This window comes from Dermacentor albipictus, chromosome 3 (assembly GCF_038994185.2).
Source record: "Dermacentor albipictus isolate Rhodes 1998 colony chromosome 3, USDA_Dalb.pri_finalv2, whole genome shotgun sequence".
Lineage (NCBI taxonomy): Eukaryota > Metazoa > Arthropoda > Arachnida > Ixodida > Ixodidae > Dermacentor > Dermacentor albipictus.
Genome location: NC_091823.1, coordinates 55,323,780 through 55,338,995, shown reverse-complemented (window position 1 = coordinate 55,338,995; position 15,216 = coordinate 55,323,780). Strand labels below are relative to the sequence as shown.

At 46.1% G+C, this 15,216-nt stretch overlaps 1 protein-coding gene across 1 annotated transcript in view; it reads right to left on the bottom strand.

The window, feature by feature from the left end:
- Positions 1 to 15,216, bottom strand: part of LOC135899133 (cell adhesion molecule Dscam1-like) — a 101,935-nt gene that overhangs the window by 37,492 nt on the left and 49,227 nt on the right. Inside the window, exons 8-12 of the mRNA XM_065428404.2 lie at positions 9,889 to 10,036; positions 8,504 to 8,652; positions 6,700 to 6,831; positions 5,793 to 5,960; positions 4,912 to 4,982 (exon numbers count right to left, since the gene is read on the bottom strand). Coding sequence (XP_065284476.2) covers positions 4,912 to 4,982; positions 5,793 to 5,960; positions 6,700 to 6,831; positions 8,504 to 8,652; positions 9,889 to 10,036 — 668 coding nt within the window. The remainder of the gene's footprint in view (positions 1 to 4,911; positions 4,983 to 5,792; positions 5,961 to 6,699; positions 6,832 to 8,503; positions 8,653 to 9,888; positions 10,037 to 15,216) is intronic.

The following is a 15,216-nucleotide window of genomic DNA, read 5'->3' as shown; positions in this document are numbered from 1 at the left end:
CACGCTCGTCCACTTCGATTTGCCAGTAGCCTGACTTTAGGTCTAACGAAGTGAAGAACTGAGCATGACGCAGACGGTCCAAAGCGTCATCGATCCGTGGCAGGGGATAAACGTCGCGTTTGGTGACTCGGTTAAGCCGTCTGTAGTCAACGCAGAAGCGGAGTGTGTTGTCTTTCTTTTTTACTAGTACGACAGGCGATGCCCACGGACTTGTCGACGGCTGGATGACGTCATCATTTAGCATTTCTTGAACTTGACGCTTAATCGCCTCCCGCTCCATAGGTGACACGCGATACGGATGCTGACGAACAGGCCGCGCCGACTCATCTGTAACTATCCGGTGTTGCGTAACGGAAGTGCGCTGGACTTTGGATTCCGTGGAAAAACAGCCGGAGAATTCTGTCAGTAGGCCCAGCAGCTGATCCTTCTGGACATCTGCTAAGTCAGCATTAATGTGGACGCGGGTATTCAGGCTGGCGTGAGCTGTTGCGTCCAGTGAAGTCACTTGTAACGTACCGATATCGGAGAAGTCAGCAATTTCGTTCAGGAATGCCACAGCTGTACCTTGAGGGACGTGCTGATACTCATGGCTGAAGTTTGTCAACAACACTTGCGAGCACTTATGCTGTATTCGAACAAGGCCGCGGGCGATTCAGATGTGTTTTTCAAGCAGCAGCTGGATATTTGCCTCGGCAATACCCTCATAGCCGTCGAATGCGTCGCAGGTGACGAGGGTCAATACGCTGCTCCTTGGCGGCACCGTGATGTTCTCGTCAACAATCCTCAAGGCGTTGACATACGTGTCGTCAGTGCTGCTCCCTGCTAAGGCCTGCGCCGTCGAAAACGTTACCCGCGACTTTTGTAAGTTGATCACAGCTCCATTAGCCTGCAGAAAGTCCATTCCCAGAATTAGGTCCCTCGAGCAGCTTGGGAGGATAACGAAATCTCCGAGGTACGTAAACCCACGAATGCTCACTCGGGCTGTGCATCTTCCTACCGGGGTTAGCAGATGTCCTCCTGCAGTTCGAATCTGCGACCCTGTCCACTCGGTAGAAACTTTCTTCAGCTTGCAGGCAAGGTCCATGCTCATAACTGAGGTGTCCGCTCCAGTGTCGATTGACGCCGTTATTTCTTCGTCGTCTATGGTGACGGGAATGTTCGACGTTACTACCTCTCGTAAGGTGTTCGACTCCGTCTGTACGTCTGCGTCGTTCTGTTTTCGTCGTTGTCGTCGTAGTGGAGGATATTGCGTACGGTCGTCGTCAGTGGCCTCACCTCCGGAGGTCGCTGAATTCAGTTTTCCCGACCCGCCGGGCTAGGCGAGCGGCGTCTCAGAGCGCCGCGAGTAAAGGATTGGCTTGGTGATGGAGACCTGTAACGAGCAGGAGACGACGAACGGGGCTACGGCCATCGCTGATCAACATTTCGACGATTTGCGACGAAACTCTCTATATCCGGCGGCCGCTCACCAGGTCGTGGACGAGGTGCATTCGGCGAGAATCCACGAAGCCCCACATGACGATAAGGACACATTCTGTAGATGTGCCCGGCTTCGCCACAATGAAAACAAAGAGGTTTGTAGTCTGGGGTGCGCCAGACGTCGCTCTTCCTGGTCCTTGCTTCGGCGATGTGTGGTGGGTTGCGAGGCGGCCTGAAGCTTACGTCCATTTGTTGAGTGGGGTGTACCATGCTGCATGCACTTGAGGGTGGCGGACGGCGTACTGCTTCAGCGTAACTCATTTCGGCGTGCGGTACCTGCTGTGGTGCCTCGTACTGTCCAGGAACATGGACGGCCTGTCGGACCTCGGCGCGCACCATTTCCGCAATGGAAAGTTGTCCCACAGGGGCCGTGGTCGTCTGCATCTTCTGCAGTTCCTCCTTGACGACAGCCCTGATGAGTTCTCGCAAGGCGCCAACGTCGTTACCGAGGGTAACGGCAGAGAGCTCCCTTGAAATCACGGCGTCGCGGTTGTCTTGCCTGGCCCGCTGTTGAAGGGCCTTTTCCATAGTAGTGGCTTCGTCATGGAACTCTGCAAGTGTCGTCGGCGGATTTCGAATTAGGCCAGCAAAGATTTCCTCTTTGACGCCGCGCATGAGATGGCGCACCTTCTTTGTTTCAGTCATCAAAGGGTCCGCACGTCTGAACAGCCGATTCATGTCTTCTGCGTACGCAGTCACTCGCTCATTGGGGCCTTGAATTCTTGCCTCCAACGCTAACTCCGCTCTCTCCTTCCTGTCCGCCCTGGCGAAGGCATTGAGGAACTGCCTACGAAATTCTTCCCATGACGTCAGTGTCGCCTCGTGGTTCTCAAACCATATTTTCGCGGAATCTTCAAGAGCGAAGTACACGTAACGTAGCTTACGCTCGTGGTTCCAGTCGTTGAGGTTGGCAACCCGGTCAAAATGGTCAAGCCAGTCATCGGCGTCCTCGGAAGCACTTCCGTGGAACAGATTCGGCGTCCGGATGTGATTGACGACAACGTGCGATGCTGCAGGAGTGGCGGGAGGTGGTTGGGTCGTCATTTTAGTTCGTTCAGGTAGCAGACCGTGCTGTGGCTGGAGTCCCTGGAGGCGTCGGCTGGCACGTACGTGCACAGGGGTAAGCTCGGTTGAACTACTCGCCGGGCTTAGGTCTGGGGTATGCTCCGGAGATCTTAACATCGACCGTACCCAGCACCTCCACCAGAAATGTCACCCAGCTATGGCAACTAAAACAGTTTAGCACCGACAGACTGGGACAAAACGTCTGCCTTTAGCGATGGCTGGTCCTCGGAGAGCCCGCGCGCAACCACGAACTTCGTCGTTCTCGCCTTAAGGGTCCGGTATCAACACGTGCAAACCTGTTTCGCTTCAATATGCAATGCTTTATCAGTAGCTGTAGATGTAACGTAGCTGATCTTAGTGTGTAAAAAAATATTTCCAAGGAATTTTGTTCTGCTACGACAATGATACGACATCTAATACGCTCCAAAAATAGAAATGCGCCGACGAGACGAAGAGAGAGCGTAAACACACAAGAATCCTTGCCAAATAACAGTAACTTTTCTTTTCGGTGTCTCCCGTTAGAAGAAACATTTAATTAAAACTTATTTCACATCTTCGTTAACAAATTTTCATAAACTATCAAATCAGGACAAATGGGACCTGTGTGTGATCGTTTCTCCTGGAGAGAAGATATGGTGCAGCTTAAGCTTGCTAGGTTAAGAATGAACGCTTATTCGACAAGGGTGCTGAACGTGCTCTTAAAGAACAGCTTGCCAAAGTCACCAATTATGCTTCGATACGCTCTCCGATAGCTGTGCACGGTTTTCGTTCATGAAATAAAAAAGCCGGATGCGTAACTCGGCAGTCAATGGCATGCACGTATGGACTGATTTCAAGAACCTAAATTTTCTTATGTGAAAAGATTTTAATTGTAACTACCACAGAACATGTAACACTATCATTTTCATAAAGAATTCTAACACATCGGAATAAATAAAGAACTGCCTCCAAAATGACGATGGTGTTGATTTCCATCTTGATCGGCATCTCACTTACGATGGCGCATGGAAAGCGTTGTACGTGTTCAAAGGTGGCGGCGTCCCTTTAAATATAACATACAACGTTTGCAGTGCTTCATAAAAGTGAAACCATCACACTGAGATTGGATTATGTGGCGGCTACATGTAAAACTAAACTGACCTGGACCGAAATATTTAGAGCATCGCATGAAAAAAACCTTTAAAGTCATGTGGTTGACGACACGTGAACGGATTGCACTAGAACGGAGATTTCAGAAGGAACAGCTGACATTTGAATGGCGCTGTTCGCGCAGACTCGTATTACTTAGCTCCTACTACCAACGTCAGGCGTTATCATTTCTGAAAATCTGGAAAACGTTTAATAGCGCTCCTTTCGTCCTGAGGCATTCTTAAGTACGTAAAATACGACGATATTTTAAGAAGCACTGCAATCGGCTAACAATATTATGAGGAAGTATAAGCTCTCATCTGTGCATAGAGGAGTATATATTTGGAGTAGGATTAACTCACACATATTTCAAAAAACATCGCGCAATATAAATGTTGTGATTTGATTTTCGTATAGTATGTGGCCCCCTTTGTGTCGCCAACTTGTACGGTAATTCTTAGTACTGACGCTTTTCTTGAGAGGTCATTCAACTGTATCATGCTTTTCTTCTTGTATAACCCTGTTTTTATTTTTTCATCTTCGAAATGTTATGCATGCGTCACTACCGTGACAAAACTTATTGTGGTAAATGCTGCTTTCTAGAGCTTTCCTTAGTTGCCGCATTTCTTTGAACTCCTCAGCGAACGGCACTTCATTGGACATGGTTTTCTTGCGCTGTATGATATTTCCTGAGAGAAACAAGGGGCCCACGGCTCAAATTCAGTGGTGGGCGCCATGAACATTGACATTTATTGTGATTTTATCTTCATGCTTAGCACTGCGTCCACATCAGTCACACCTGGAAAGGGAACTAGAGAAGGGAGAGGAGGCAAGGAAAGTTCACAGCATGCACACGCGTCCACGCAATACAGCGTTTGTCGTCTAGTTTGTCACAAGCCGTCATATAGGCTGCTGTGTCTAAACAAACATTGCAGTGCTTTTGTGGCTTCGTACGTCCCAGACACACGAGGGGGCAGTCACAGACATTTTCTTCTGTAAAGGGACTTTCATGTAATTGCCCTAAAGCACTCCGAAGGGGTAAGTCTCTCGTCTTTATATGATGGGCAGCCACTCAAGGGGCTTTTAACGTTTCTTCTATGCCTCATGTCTTGGAACTGGCAAAGCCCACCCATTGCAATAAGAACTAAATAGGCTCTCGTAAAGGAAGGTCTATTCGCAAGTGTTTTCTAGTATCATGCATTACAGCTTAGACCATGCAGAACAGTTTAATGTTCTTACCTTCCACGTGACGTGTAGACTCCGAGAACCAGTCGGGGTCACTTGGATCTCCTGTGGGGTACCGCTTGGAGCTAGGGGGAAAAACAAGCGCTCGCTTAGTTTTCGCACGTAGCTTGGAAAGTTCGTAAGTTGTCTTTTAATGAACGACTATAACGCGCGGCGCATATGTACCTGCAAGAACAACTTCAGAAATTTGATATTTTTCCCAGCCTTCAAATAGACCTGTGATTTGTTTTGTAAGAAAGTGTACTTTCATTGTTGTTCCTTTTCGTTGCACCCATTATCACAAAGTTCACTGCGCCTCTAAACCTCCCCGGGGACACTTCCTCTCCTTGGTCTCTTGTAATTACATTTACAGGGCCCTTGGCTCTCCTACCTGTTATCAGTGTCCTTGAAAAAAAAACATAATTTTCAGTCTTCAATGAATAGAATATCTATAATAGACAACGATACAAAGAGGGACAAGGTGCCTCAGAAAGACTGCACTACATTTAGTGAAAAATAACCCATCGAGGATGACAAGGCCTCCTCAGACGAAAATAGGTCCTCCTAACGCAGAGTAGGCCAGCCTTCCTGAGGCATCTTATCCGTGTTAATAACTTTTATTCCAGAGTGTCCCACTCTATCTGTCGGCCCCCTTCTTGACTTTGGATTATAGACAAAGGAAATTCGCTAAAAGGCAATACATCATCTCAATATAACGGCTTTGTAAGGGTAGATGGCCTATACAACGAACATTCGTGCCTATATGTGGGATCGCTCAAAAAGACAGTCTCGAGGACTTAACAGGATAAGGGGCTCGTAGAAAGGAAACAAACGCCGCGTGCACAGCTTTTCTAATTCCCATGGGGACTTCTAGTGTTTGGGAATTTCGTAGGTACCTTCTTGGTCAGTAGTGACCACCAGGGGGTCGCTGTGGTCACTCAGTCCGAGCGCGTTTCCAGCGCGGATCCTGAACTCGTACCTCGTTGCTGGCCGCAAACCAGTCACCAGGTACGACAGCTTGCTGGTGTCCTCAGGTGACAGCTGCGTGTCGTACTCCCAAGAACCTCAAACCAGACAGAGCAAAAACGCAAATGAGTGAAAGTCGTTAGCTAACAAAAAATGCTATCCGGTGTGCCCACTAAAAAAAAATGCAATTCCTTCCAATTCCATGGCGTATTTAATTCAAGCGGCTTTAGGTCTCAACAAACAGATCACAGGACAGCACACTGCAGTACTTTAGAAGGACCATTTGTGACGAGAGTTAAGATTATATCGTAGTAGCATGAGCCGGCAAACTACGCAGTTTGTCCCAAGAAGAATTACCATGCACTGATTTATGTTTTTTGCTGACGTACGCCTCAAGAAATACTTTTGTTCAAAGAATGATGCTATCATTCGCGCGAAGTTGTAAACAGACAGTTGGGTACTGCAACTCAACATCGCAGAAGACTCACATTGAAGAGGGAAAGCTTGGTCGGCCTCTTCTGTAAACTCAGGGGTGCAATCCGGTTAAACATACTCCATACGTTTCAGCTTGAAGAAGTATGAAACTGACCCAAAATTACGTTACACGAATGGCATAGTTCGTTGTTCTACCGTTTAAGTAAATATTGTCAAACAATAAAAACGCTCAAAGCCAGTCCACTGCTTGGGAAGCTTCTTCTCCTGGAAATGATTTCGTTTCGCAGCAGTGAAGCCATCGGGACGTTCCAATTAATTAGCAGGCATGGATAGCGTGCAACAAAGACGCGTTCCAAATTTTGTGAGCAATGAATCTGACGTGCGGCTGCATGGGCTATTTACCGCTCGCAGACTTGTGCTCCAGCAGGTACTTTAGCACTGGGCTGTTTCCAGAGAATGGTGCCAACCAGGCAAGTGTCACGGTGCGGCTCGTCGTCTGAATTGCCTCCAAACCCTGAGGCTTCCCCGGTGGCTCTGTTTGCAAAGTAGATGCGTTGCCGATTATTCGAAAAAGTAAAGATTCGCGTCGACGTGTAGAAGAAAAACCGGAAGGTTACGCTGGCCTCAGTTTCGAATTTCTGTTTACACTGTACTATAAATGCCTGTGTGAAAAGAAATATAAAAATAGTCACAGTGACTTCACTACGAGTGAAAACGAACTAGCACAATCGATAACTGAACATCATATATACGAGTCTACAGGGTGTCCCAACTATCATGCAGCAAGATTTAAAACTATGGATGTGCCACGTAAATGGATAGAACCGAGGTGATGTTGTTTGTCGTGGATTCGAGATATTCATATTATCGTTTGCATTTTGCCTAATTACATAGGTTCTAATTAATTTATTAACTTCTCAAATATTATAATTAGATCAAGAGTGCCAATGAGGAAATTATAGAGCAACAAAAAACTCCCGAGAAAGCTTTCTGTTGCTCAATACGTGCTACAGACAAACGTTTTCCCGAGCGTGAAAGAAGCCCCCGAATACATGCAAAATGGCCGTGCGACTGGCCACTTGAGGCCCCTTTTTAACCTCCGGCTCACTTGAAAGGCTCTTTGTCTTTAAAAAAGGCCGCCATATAAAGTATGTTGCGTTTTATTGACTGTTTGCTGCGCTCAATATATTTACTGTCGAAATGCAATTAGATATTGTGCATGATTTTTGCAAAAGTGCCGCTAAAATGCGACGCCGTCCACCATCGCACGATAAGAACTACACTGCAGGTATTCTTTCTCTCTTCTGCAAAAATTAGGGCAGAAACTCCTCACTGGGGAATTGTCATATAGCGCGTAGCAGTCTTTGGTAATTATAACTTACGAGGCTTGTACTCTACCCTTGAAACCAATACTGCCGTATTTTAAAAGATCAGCAACTCCAAAGCGCACCACGCACACTATAGCATTCTCCCCAGTAAACTCGTTTTTACCACCATGCTTGTGTTTGCTAAACGTTTTCGATGACGCCACCAAATAAAACGAAGGATGAAGGAAGACGACACTGGACGAGCAGGTAGGCGCACTAACAACCGAGCGCTTTATTTCTTGACACAGGAATAAATCGCCGCTTCCAAAGTCAAAACATCCAGAATAAACGCAGCCATCGTCTGCCTCACGCAACGAAAACACGATACAGAAAAGCTTCTTAAGCGCCGCTCCCAAGATACGCCAGTTCCTTTGTCGATAGAAAAACTCTGGGTTCACTGACACAAGCATCACCACGCTTCTTGATCTCAAGCGCTTCCAATATCTCCCTTGTGAGTTGATCATCTGCTCTGTCCAAAAGATTAAGGGAGGTACACTGACAAGGGAGATATGACAAGGGAGCAAGGCACTCACGCCACAATTCGCTCCATTTGCAACGTGACGCACAAGACAGATTATCCGCATCAGCTAATATATCTCGCGAAATGAAAACACATATAGAGCTGCACTAAAATTTCGCATTAGGGAGCATCGTCATTGTCGGTGAAATTTTTTTAATGTTGATGTACAATTAGAACACAAAGGACTACAAATTTTATTAAGGTTTCTTTTTCCTGTACCTTGAAATGGCAACACGGATACAAAATTTGCTCGTTGGGACATCCACTTGCTAGCAACTCGTGCTAAGCCTTTAAGACAGTTCATGTTCGCGACACGTACCCTGAACGATGAGCTGGAAGACAGTGTCGTCGCTACCGTAAGGGTTCTCAGCGTGACAGGTCAGAGCAGCCGAGTCCCGTCGGTCTGAGTTGGCGAGGCGCAGCACGGATTCCGACCACCCGTCGCCTGAGTTTTCTTCGACCAGATATCTGCAGCCGAAACAGCACTGAGCATTACAAAGAGCGTCGCAGTATGCAAATGATGCCACGCTGCGACATTTCAAAGCGATATAGCAATGAATGAACTTCAATACGTTCCCTTAAAAGTGTTATATTTGAGGCGCTCCATACTGAAAGCAAGGTATGGATGTTTGTGCACGAAACAGCTTCTCAAGACAAATAAGCCCACTTTTTTAGGCACATTCATACTGTGAACGTTTGCACTCGTTCTTCTTTTTAACTTACTTCCATTGTCTCTATTTCAGGTCAGCCTATGTGCGCGCACAGGTACATATACCTTCAGATTTGTCTGTACTAGGATATGCGTATGGAATTTGTAAGATCTTCATCCCATATGTATATGATATTCTTTTTATATTTGTTTTGTCATCACCCACTTTCCGCGAGATGTGTGTGAACGAGTCAGGGGGCACCTTCGTGAAGTCTACCTGTGCCGCTTTTCCCTGAAAGCATTTCACGGGGCACATGCATCGCTTACGCACACCTGATTCAGCATCTTTGTGACAACTCTAGTACTACTAGCACAGATTCAAACGCGAACATTTTTAAAAATACTCCAGTGGTCTCCTCCGTTTCTATGGTCGCCTTCATTTGTGGCAGTGGCCTCCAAATATTCGTACTCCGAAATGTACAGTTGGGCTTACTTCATGCTCAGAAACTGTTTAAAGAGCGATTACACGTCTCACTTTCGTGTAGGTAGGCGTAACTGGAGTTCGTCTTTGTTATTTTCTGTTCGCATTAAAATTTATGTTCGTCGTACATGTGTTATCGATTAACCCTTACGTATTAGATGCAAAATCAAAGATTCAGTGACGAAAATTAGAAAATATCGCTCGCAATACATAACAACATGCCTACATTTCTGACCAAGCATTCAATTGTCAAACAACGAATCTATCAATTAGATACGTTGAATGCGACAGTAGATATGAGCTGGAGAGCATCTTATATACGTTGATTACCGCTTTAAACAGTCATAGTAATATTTCGCATTTGATTTAATATTTCAGATGAGCCGCCACATTCATTTTGAAGAAGCATAAGGCGCTGTCATAATTTTAAAGATAACAGAGCAGAACTGATGATTCTGAACTAGAGGGACCTGGAAAATGCACAATGTATCATCACCATATCACCATAAGATATGGGCATGCCTGAAGGACTGTTAGACGACCACTATTTTTCTTTGCCGCAGCTGACACCAACCTTGACTCCTGCGTCGGACTGAAGTGGTGGCCGTCACGTGTCCAGGTAAGCGTGATTGGCGACTCGCCCTGAGCCTTGCACGCTAGGCTCACCGGATCTCCACGCCGTGCCGTCACGGCACGGAAACGCCTCTCGAAATGGGCTGCCTCTGCGTGCACGACGAGAACGTTCGTTTTCATTGGCAGTTAAGTTTAGGCAAATCACAACTAGTCACACCAACACTGCAGCCATGTGCGGCTGCGCTGTGTTGCATGGTCCTGGCAGCGTGCAGTCGTACGCACCATGCACAGTAAGCTTGCAACCCATTTTACACACTTGCTAGAGCGACCACGTAGTGCTGCAGTACATTCAGAGCATCGCAATTGTATGCGCGAATAAGTTCTGTGGAATCTCCCAAGGTGGAGGAAGGTTGGTGGAATAGAAAAATTTAATCCGCTCGACTGTAGCACGATGTTGCAAATACGGGTTTCTCAGAAATGAGGCTTCACTGTTGAAGCGAAATTCGTCTTGGTCCGGACATCGAGTCTGGGACCAATGCCTTTCCGGAGCCGTCATTCTAGTGCCAGTACAAGCCAGGACAACAGCAGATCGAGGCCGAATTAATTGACAACTCGAAGCGTATAAGACGCAGAATATGGCAAATCACTTAGATTTAGGTGCATGTTAAAGAACCCCAGGTGGCCAAAATTTTCGGAGTACTCCACTACGGCGTGTCTCATAATCAGAAAGTGGTTTTGGCACGTAAAATCCCATATTTTTTAAAATTTTTTTATGGCAAATGAGTTCTGCGGGAACCACCAAGGTGGAGCAAGATTAATAAAAGGGTGAAATTGTAGCTTTGTGCCTTCGTGCAACAGTCAATTGCGTGAGAGAGAGAGAGAATAACTTTATTGAATTGGGGAAAGGGGGATAGGGGAGGATGCTTCCGTTTATGAACTGTATACGCAGGGCACAAGAACCATACGATATAAACGGACCGAGTGTGTACAGGTTCGCATGTGCGCTTGACGTGTGCGTAGTGGTACATATTTTCGGTGCAGCCCCATCGCCCAACATGCACTGCACGCGCATCCTGCTACCGCGACAGCGTCGCATCGGCACCTCGAAGCACCACCCCACGTTCGTAGTGCGGCTGAGAGGAGGGAGAGGGTGCGCATTTCCTTTCGTGTGGCGACATTTAGCCACGGAAATGAGGACCGCGTACAGCGACTGACCGTATCTCCGAGCGTCAAGTCATACGCAAGCGTGAACTCTGTGCGCTGAGCAACGACATGGCTAACTGTGCCAAGCGGAGATGAGCGCAAAGTGAAACGTTTTGCGCGCCCGCTTGCGTCCCCGCAGATAGACAAAGCTTCATTACCGGCACGGCAACCCAGGCTTGTGGAAGTTTCTAGCGCAACGTTTTGGTAAAATTAGTGGCCTCGCGGCCGGTTTGTCCTCGAGTTTCAGCTCGGAGCTTGAGCGCAAATCCAGGGCGGAACGACCGGCTGTGGGTCTCAGGAATGCTCCGGTTTCGCGCAGTCCATTTGCGCTGATGATGTGCCGTGAAACATTATGCCGAGGCAAAGTTTCGTGAAACTCACTCGCTCTCTCTCTCTAGTCTTTTATGCGAAGCATATTACGAGGGCTCAACCCAGCTCCTCAGGCGCGGCGGTGACCATGAAATCACGTGACACCGTGACGTCACGACAGAGGAGAAGTGGCTTTGGCTCAACTCTTGCAAGACGGGCTGGGTGGGAATCGAACCAGGGTCTCCGGAGTGTGGGACGGAGACGCTACCACTGAGCCACGAGTACAACGCTTCAAAGCGGTACAAAAGCGCCTCTAGTGAATGCGGTGTTGCCTTAGAAACGCGCTGTTTCTAAGGCGTGCGTCTCTTGCTCAGGCGCACATTTCGTTACCGCGCCGAACGCTGCTTTGCTCGACGCTCACCGCGTCCAATGCGGGGCGCGTAGTCGCTGCCCTGTAGCCCATTGTCTTACACCCCTTGGCGGGTCGACGGGAACGCTGTCGCGTTCCACTCTTGAAGGCGAAGAAGTAATGCATGAGTTGTTTCTTCGTCTAGCCGAACCAAATATAGCCAAGCAACAGCAGTTCACCAGGCTAAACAGTGGTTCAACAACTAAAATAAAGGCTAGTATGCTTCGCATCCTGGGCTTAACCTTACCTAAGCCACAGCCATTTTTTTTTATCGCTGACATTTAGGTTTATGAGGATATAGCATAAAGACGGATCTTATGAGTAATTTTTTTTGGCAACATCGTATCATTATCACAGCTCAATGTGCTGCGTCGCCTTTGCGCCGCTTCATAGTCAATGTGCACTTTTTTTTTCTTTCTTATGCGTTATATTTTGGTGACCGTGGCACCAGCCACTCCTTGGTACACAGATTGAATACGTCCTAAATGATGAAAAAACAGGTGACACTGCCCAAAATAATTACCTCATAAATAAAAAAAGCAAGCTACATACAAAAACCCAAAGTCAGCTCACAAAAAGAAAAAAATACGTAGTCACAAAGTCAGCACCAAGACAGACACACTGTGTCAGGCGAGAAGGGAAAGGTACATTTTATGTCACAGAAATGTACAAATGCTAAGGTTAAGCACTAAACAAAAATCTGCTTAAAGTTGCCGTTACACCACTGTAATCAACACTTAACAATCATTTCATTCGTCATGATTTCATTCAAGTTCATTTTATCTAGATTCAAATTTACAGATTCAGTGACTGACATGCTCAGTGAGCTAAACTTACCTTCACTTTCAAACCGAAGACAGCTCACCAGGCTAAAATATCTTTATCTGTTGCGCAATTATCACTTCATCCTAAACGCAAGCTCTTACTTAAAGTAGCATTCCTCACGTGCTGTGCGGACTCCTCACAAAAATCAGATTACACCCATGACGGATCAAATTAACTCCTTCAAGTACTCTTTCATTCCAAGAACAATAGCAGAATGGAATGGCCTGCCTTAGGTTCTCTTACAAGCAGATAACCTGCTCAATTTCGATCTCTGTTTGTCCCGTTACTTATCAGAATATAATGTTTTGTCATTTTCTGGTCTCATACCATGTATTTCGTGGGAGTTTCGATTTTCACTGGTCTGAAACCCATCGTACTGTTATGCTTATTGGTCGATAAATATGTTGTACTCGTAGCCTGGATCCACACGGCCACTGGGCGATTGTGTTATCATGGCTGTTGGTCTCCAGGTAATTGAACTAGGTGCGTATAAATGTTGTACTTGTGGCTGTGTGTACTTGTTCAGATGTGTTGTTTGCATCCACCCTGTAATGGCCTTACGGCTGAAAGTATTCATAAATAAATAAATAAAATAATGAATAAATAAATAAATAAATAAATAAATAAATAAATAAATAAATAAATAAATAAATAAATAAATAAATAAATAAATAGGATAGCTTGCAAAAATATCTGAAACTGCACTGTAGAGCTTGCATTTCTAATGTGCCAACTACCTCGTGGATGCAAATTCTTGCTCATTGAATGATGAAGCAGTTAGCGAAATTTTCGGGTCGTTCAAAATAGCTCGATAACAATGCCATTATGCTAGCCTATCATTAAGGTCACGGGTCTTGTAATGAGGTCAATACGGGTAGTAGACGTTGAATTGTTTTATCGGTGATTGATGGCGTTAGTTAAAAGTTTCATGCTAGCAAAATGGCTATTCGTTTAGGAAATGTAGCTGACTTTGTATGGATCCATAATTCAAGCTCCGTAAAGAGAGAGAGAGCGAAAGAGAGATACAGGGGAGAGCAACCCCGACCAGAAGACAGCGCATTAAAGTCGCACCCTCACCTTGGTCTCGACCCTCCCCCTTTTCACCCATAACTTCTTAACATTACCCAAACATAAAGTGACCAGTTCCTCCGAAAAAAGAAACCGCAAATCAGTAAATTTTTGTCCCAATTCTATCGCAAATTCGGCAGAGTAAAGGTGCATGAAGTAGACTGGACGCATCTGCCTGCACGGTTCGATTGTTCTTTAAAATATGTTTTCGTGGTGCTCGATCATTCTCCCATACAAAGCCCAAACCAACGCATCTGCATTTTAATTTACCTAGACTGTTTTGCATCGACTCGTTTGGTCAAACAAACGTAGCCCATGTCGATGTGCCATTTTGTTTGTACCACGCTGCCATGTTTAAGCGTTAAATGCTTTTAACTCCCGTTGTCGGCGATCTTCAAATGACCTTGAGCCAAAAGTCAGATTCGTTATTGGGGCAAGTTGCGAGAACAAAACTAGATCATCTGGGCAACCACTGAAAAGATGTGAAAGAAACTGTCTCTGTCGCCCAACCCTTTGTGCAGCCCCGCACTAAAAACGCTAGTTACTTCCCAAACAACTTACAAAAAATATTGCTTCCGAGTTCTTCGTAATGTTTGTTGACAATATCACTAAAGCTGTAACAACTAGTACGCAGAAGTTTTATTTGTAATTTCCAACAGCGATGTTCAAAAGGCAGATACACGGCACTACACACTTGATTGTCATTTTGGCGCTGTGACAAGGTTGCCTGTGCTTTTTAACGCCAGCAGTGCGTGAGTTCTGCAGCGCGGGTTTTGCGTCACCTCCTTCAGGCGATTTTCTTCTTCTAGCTGGGTAGTGCGCTCTGTCTCCCTGGAGGCTTTCCCTGCTTTTCGTGTCAGAGTTTCGTTCTTCTAGCTGAGCAGCATGCATATGGACCAGTACAAGATATGGCGTGGTTCGGTCCGGTTTGGTGGGTTGCACTGTTGCGAACATGTACTACAACCATTTTAAGATTGTGGCTAGTATCATCTCCAACCAATCTGCTTTGCCGGTTGCCATTTCATGCCTACATCTACTCTCGATGATGGGAGAGACAGCAATTTTTTGAGGTACATATGAACAGGAGTCTTCCTATGATGTAATATTATTTACGCGCGTATTGCAATGTGTGGCACAGCAGAGGAATAATTACATCAGCTTCCCTAATGGCTACGGTTCGAGGTTTATTTGACACGTAAAAGAGCTCCCAAATGTCAGCATAAACGGAGCAATATAGTTGCCTTCCACACATAATAAAGCATCATGTCAGTGAAAACGCTTAACAAAAACGAAAGTTTGAATCATGAGCTTAAGTGTGGACAGCCTAACGCAGCATAACTACGTAGCAGAACATGACGCTATGCTTTTAAGCAAAAGCTAGAGGACGAACTTTCAAGACAGGTGTTGGTGCGCAAAAGCCCTCCCCCCCCCTCCCCCCCCCATGGAATGCTGCCCACTTGCCTAAACCAGTACATTATATAGCAGAAGAAATGCAGATGATGGTGTCATGCGGGC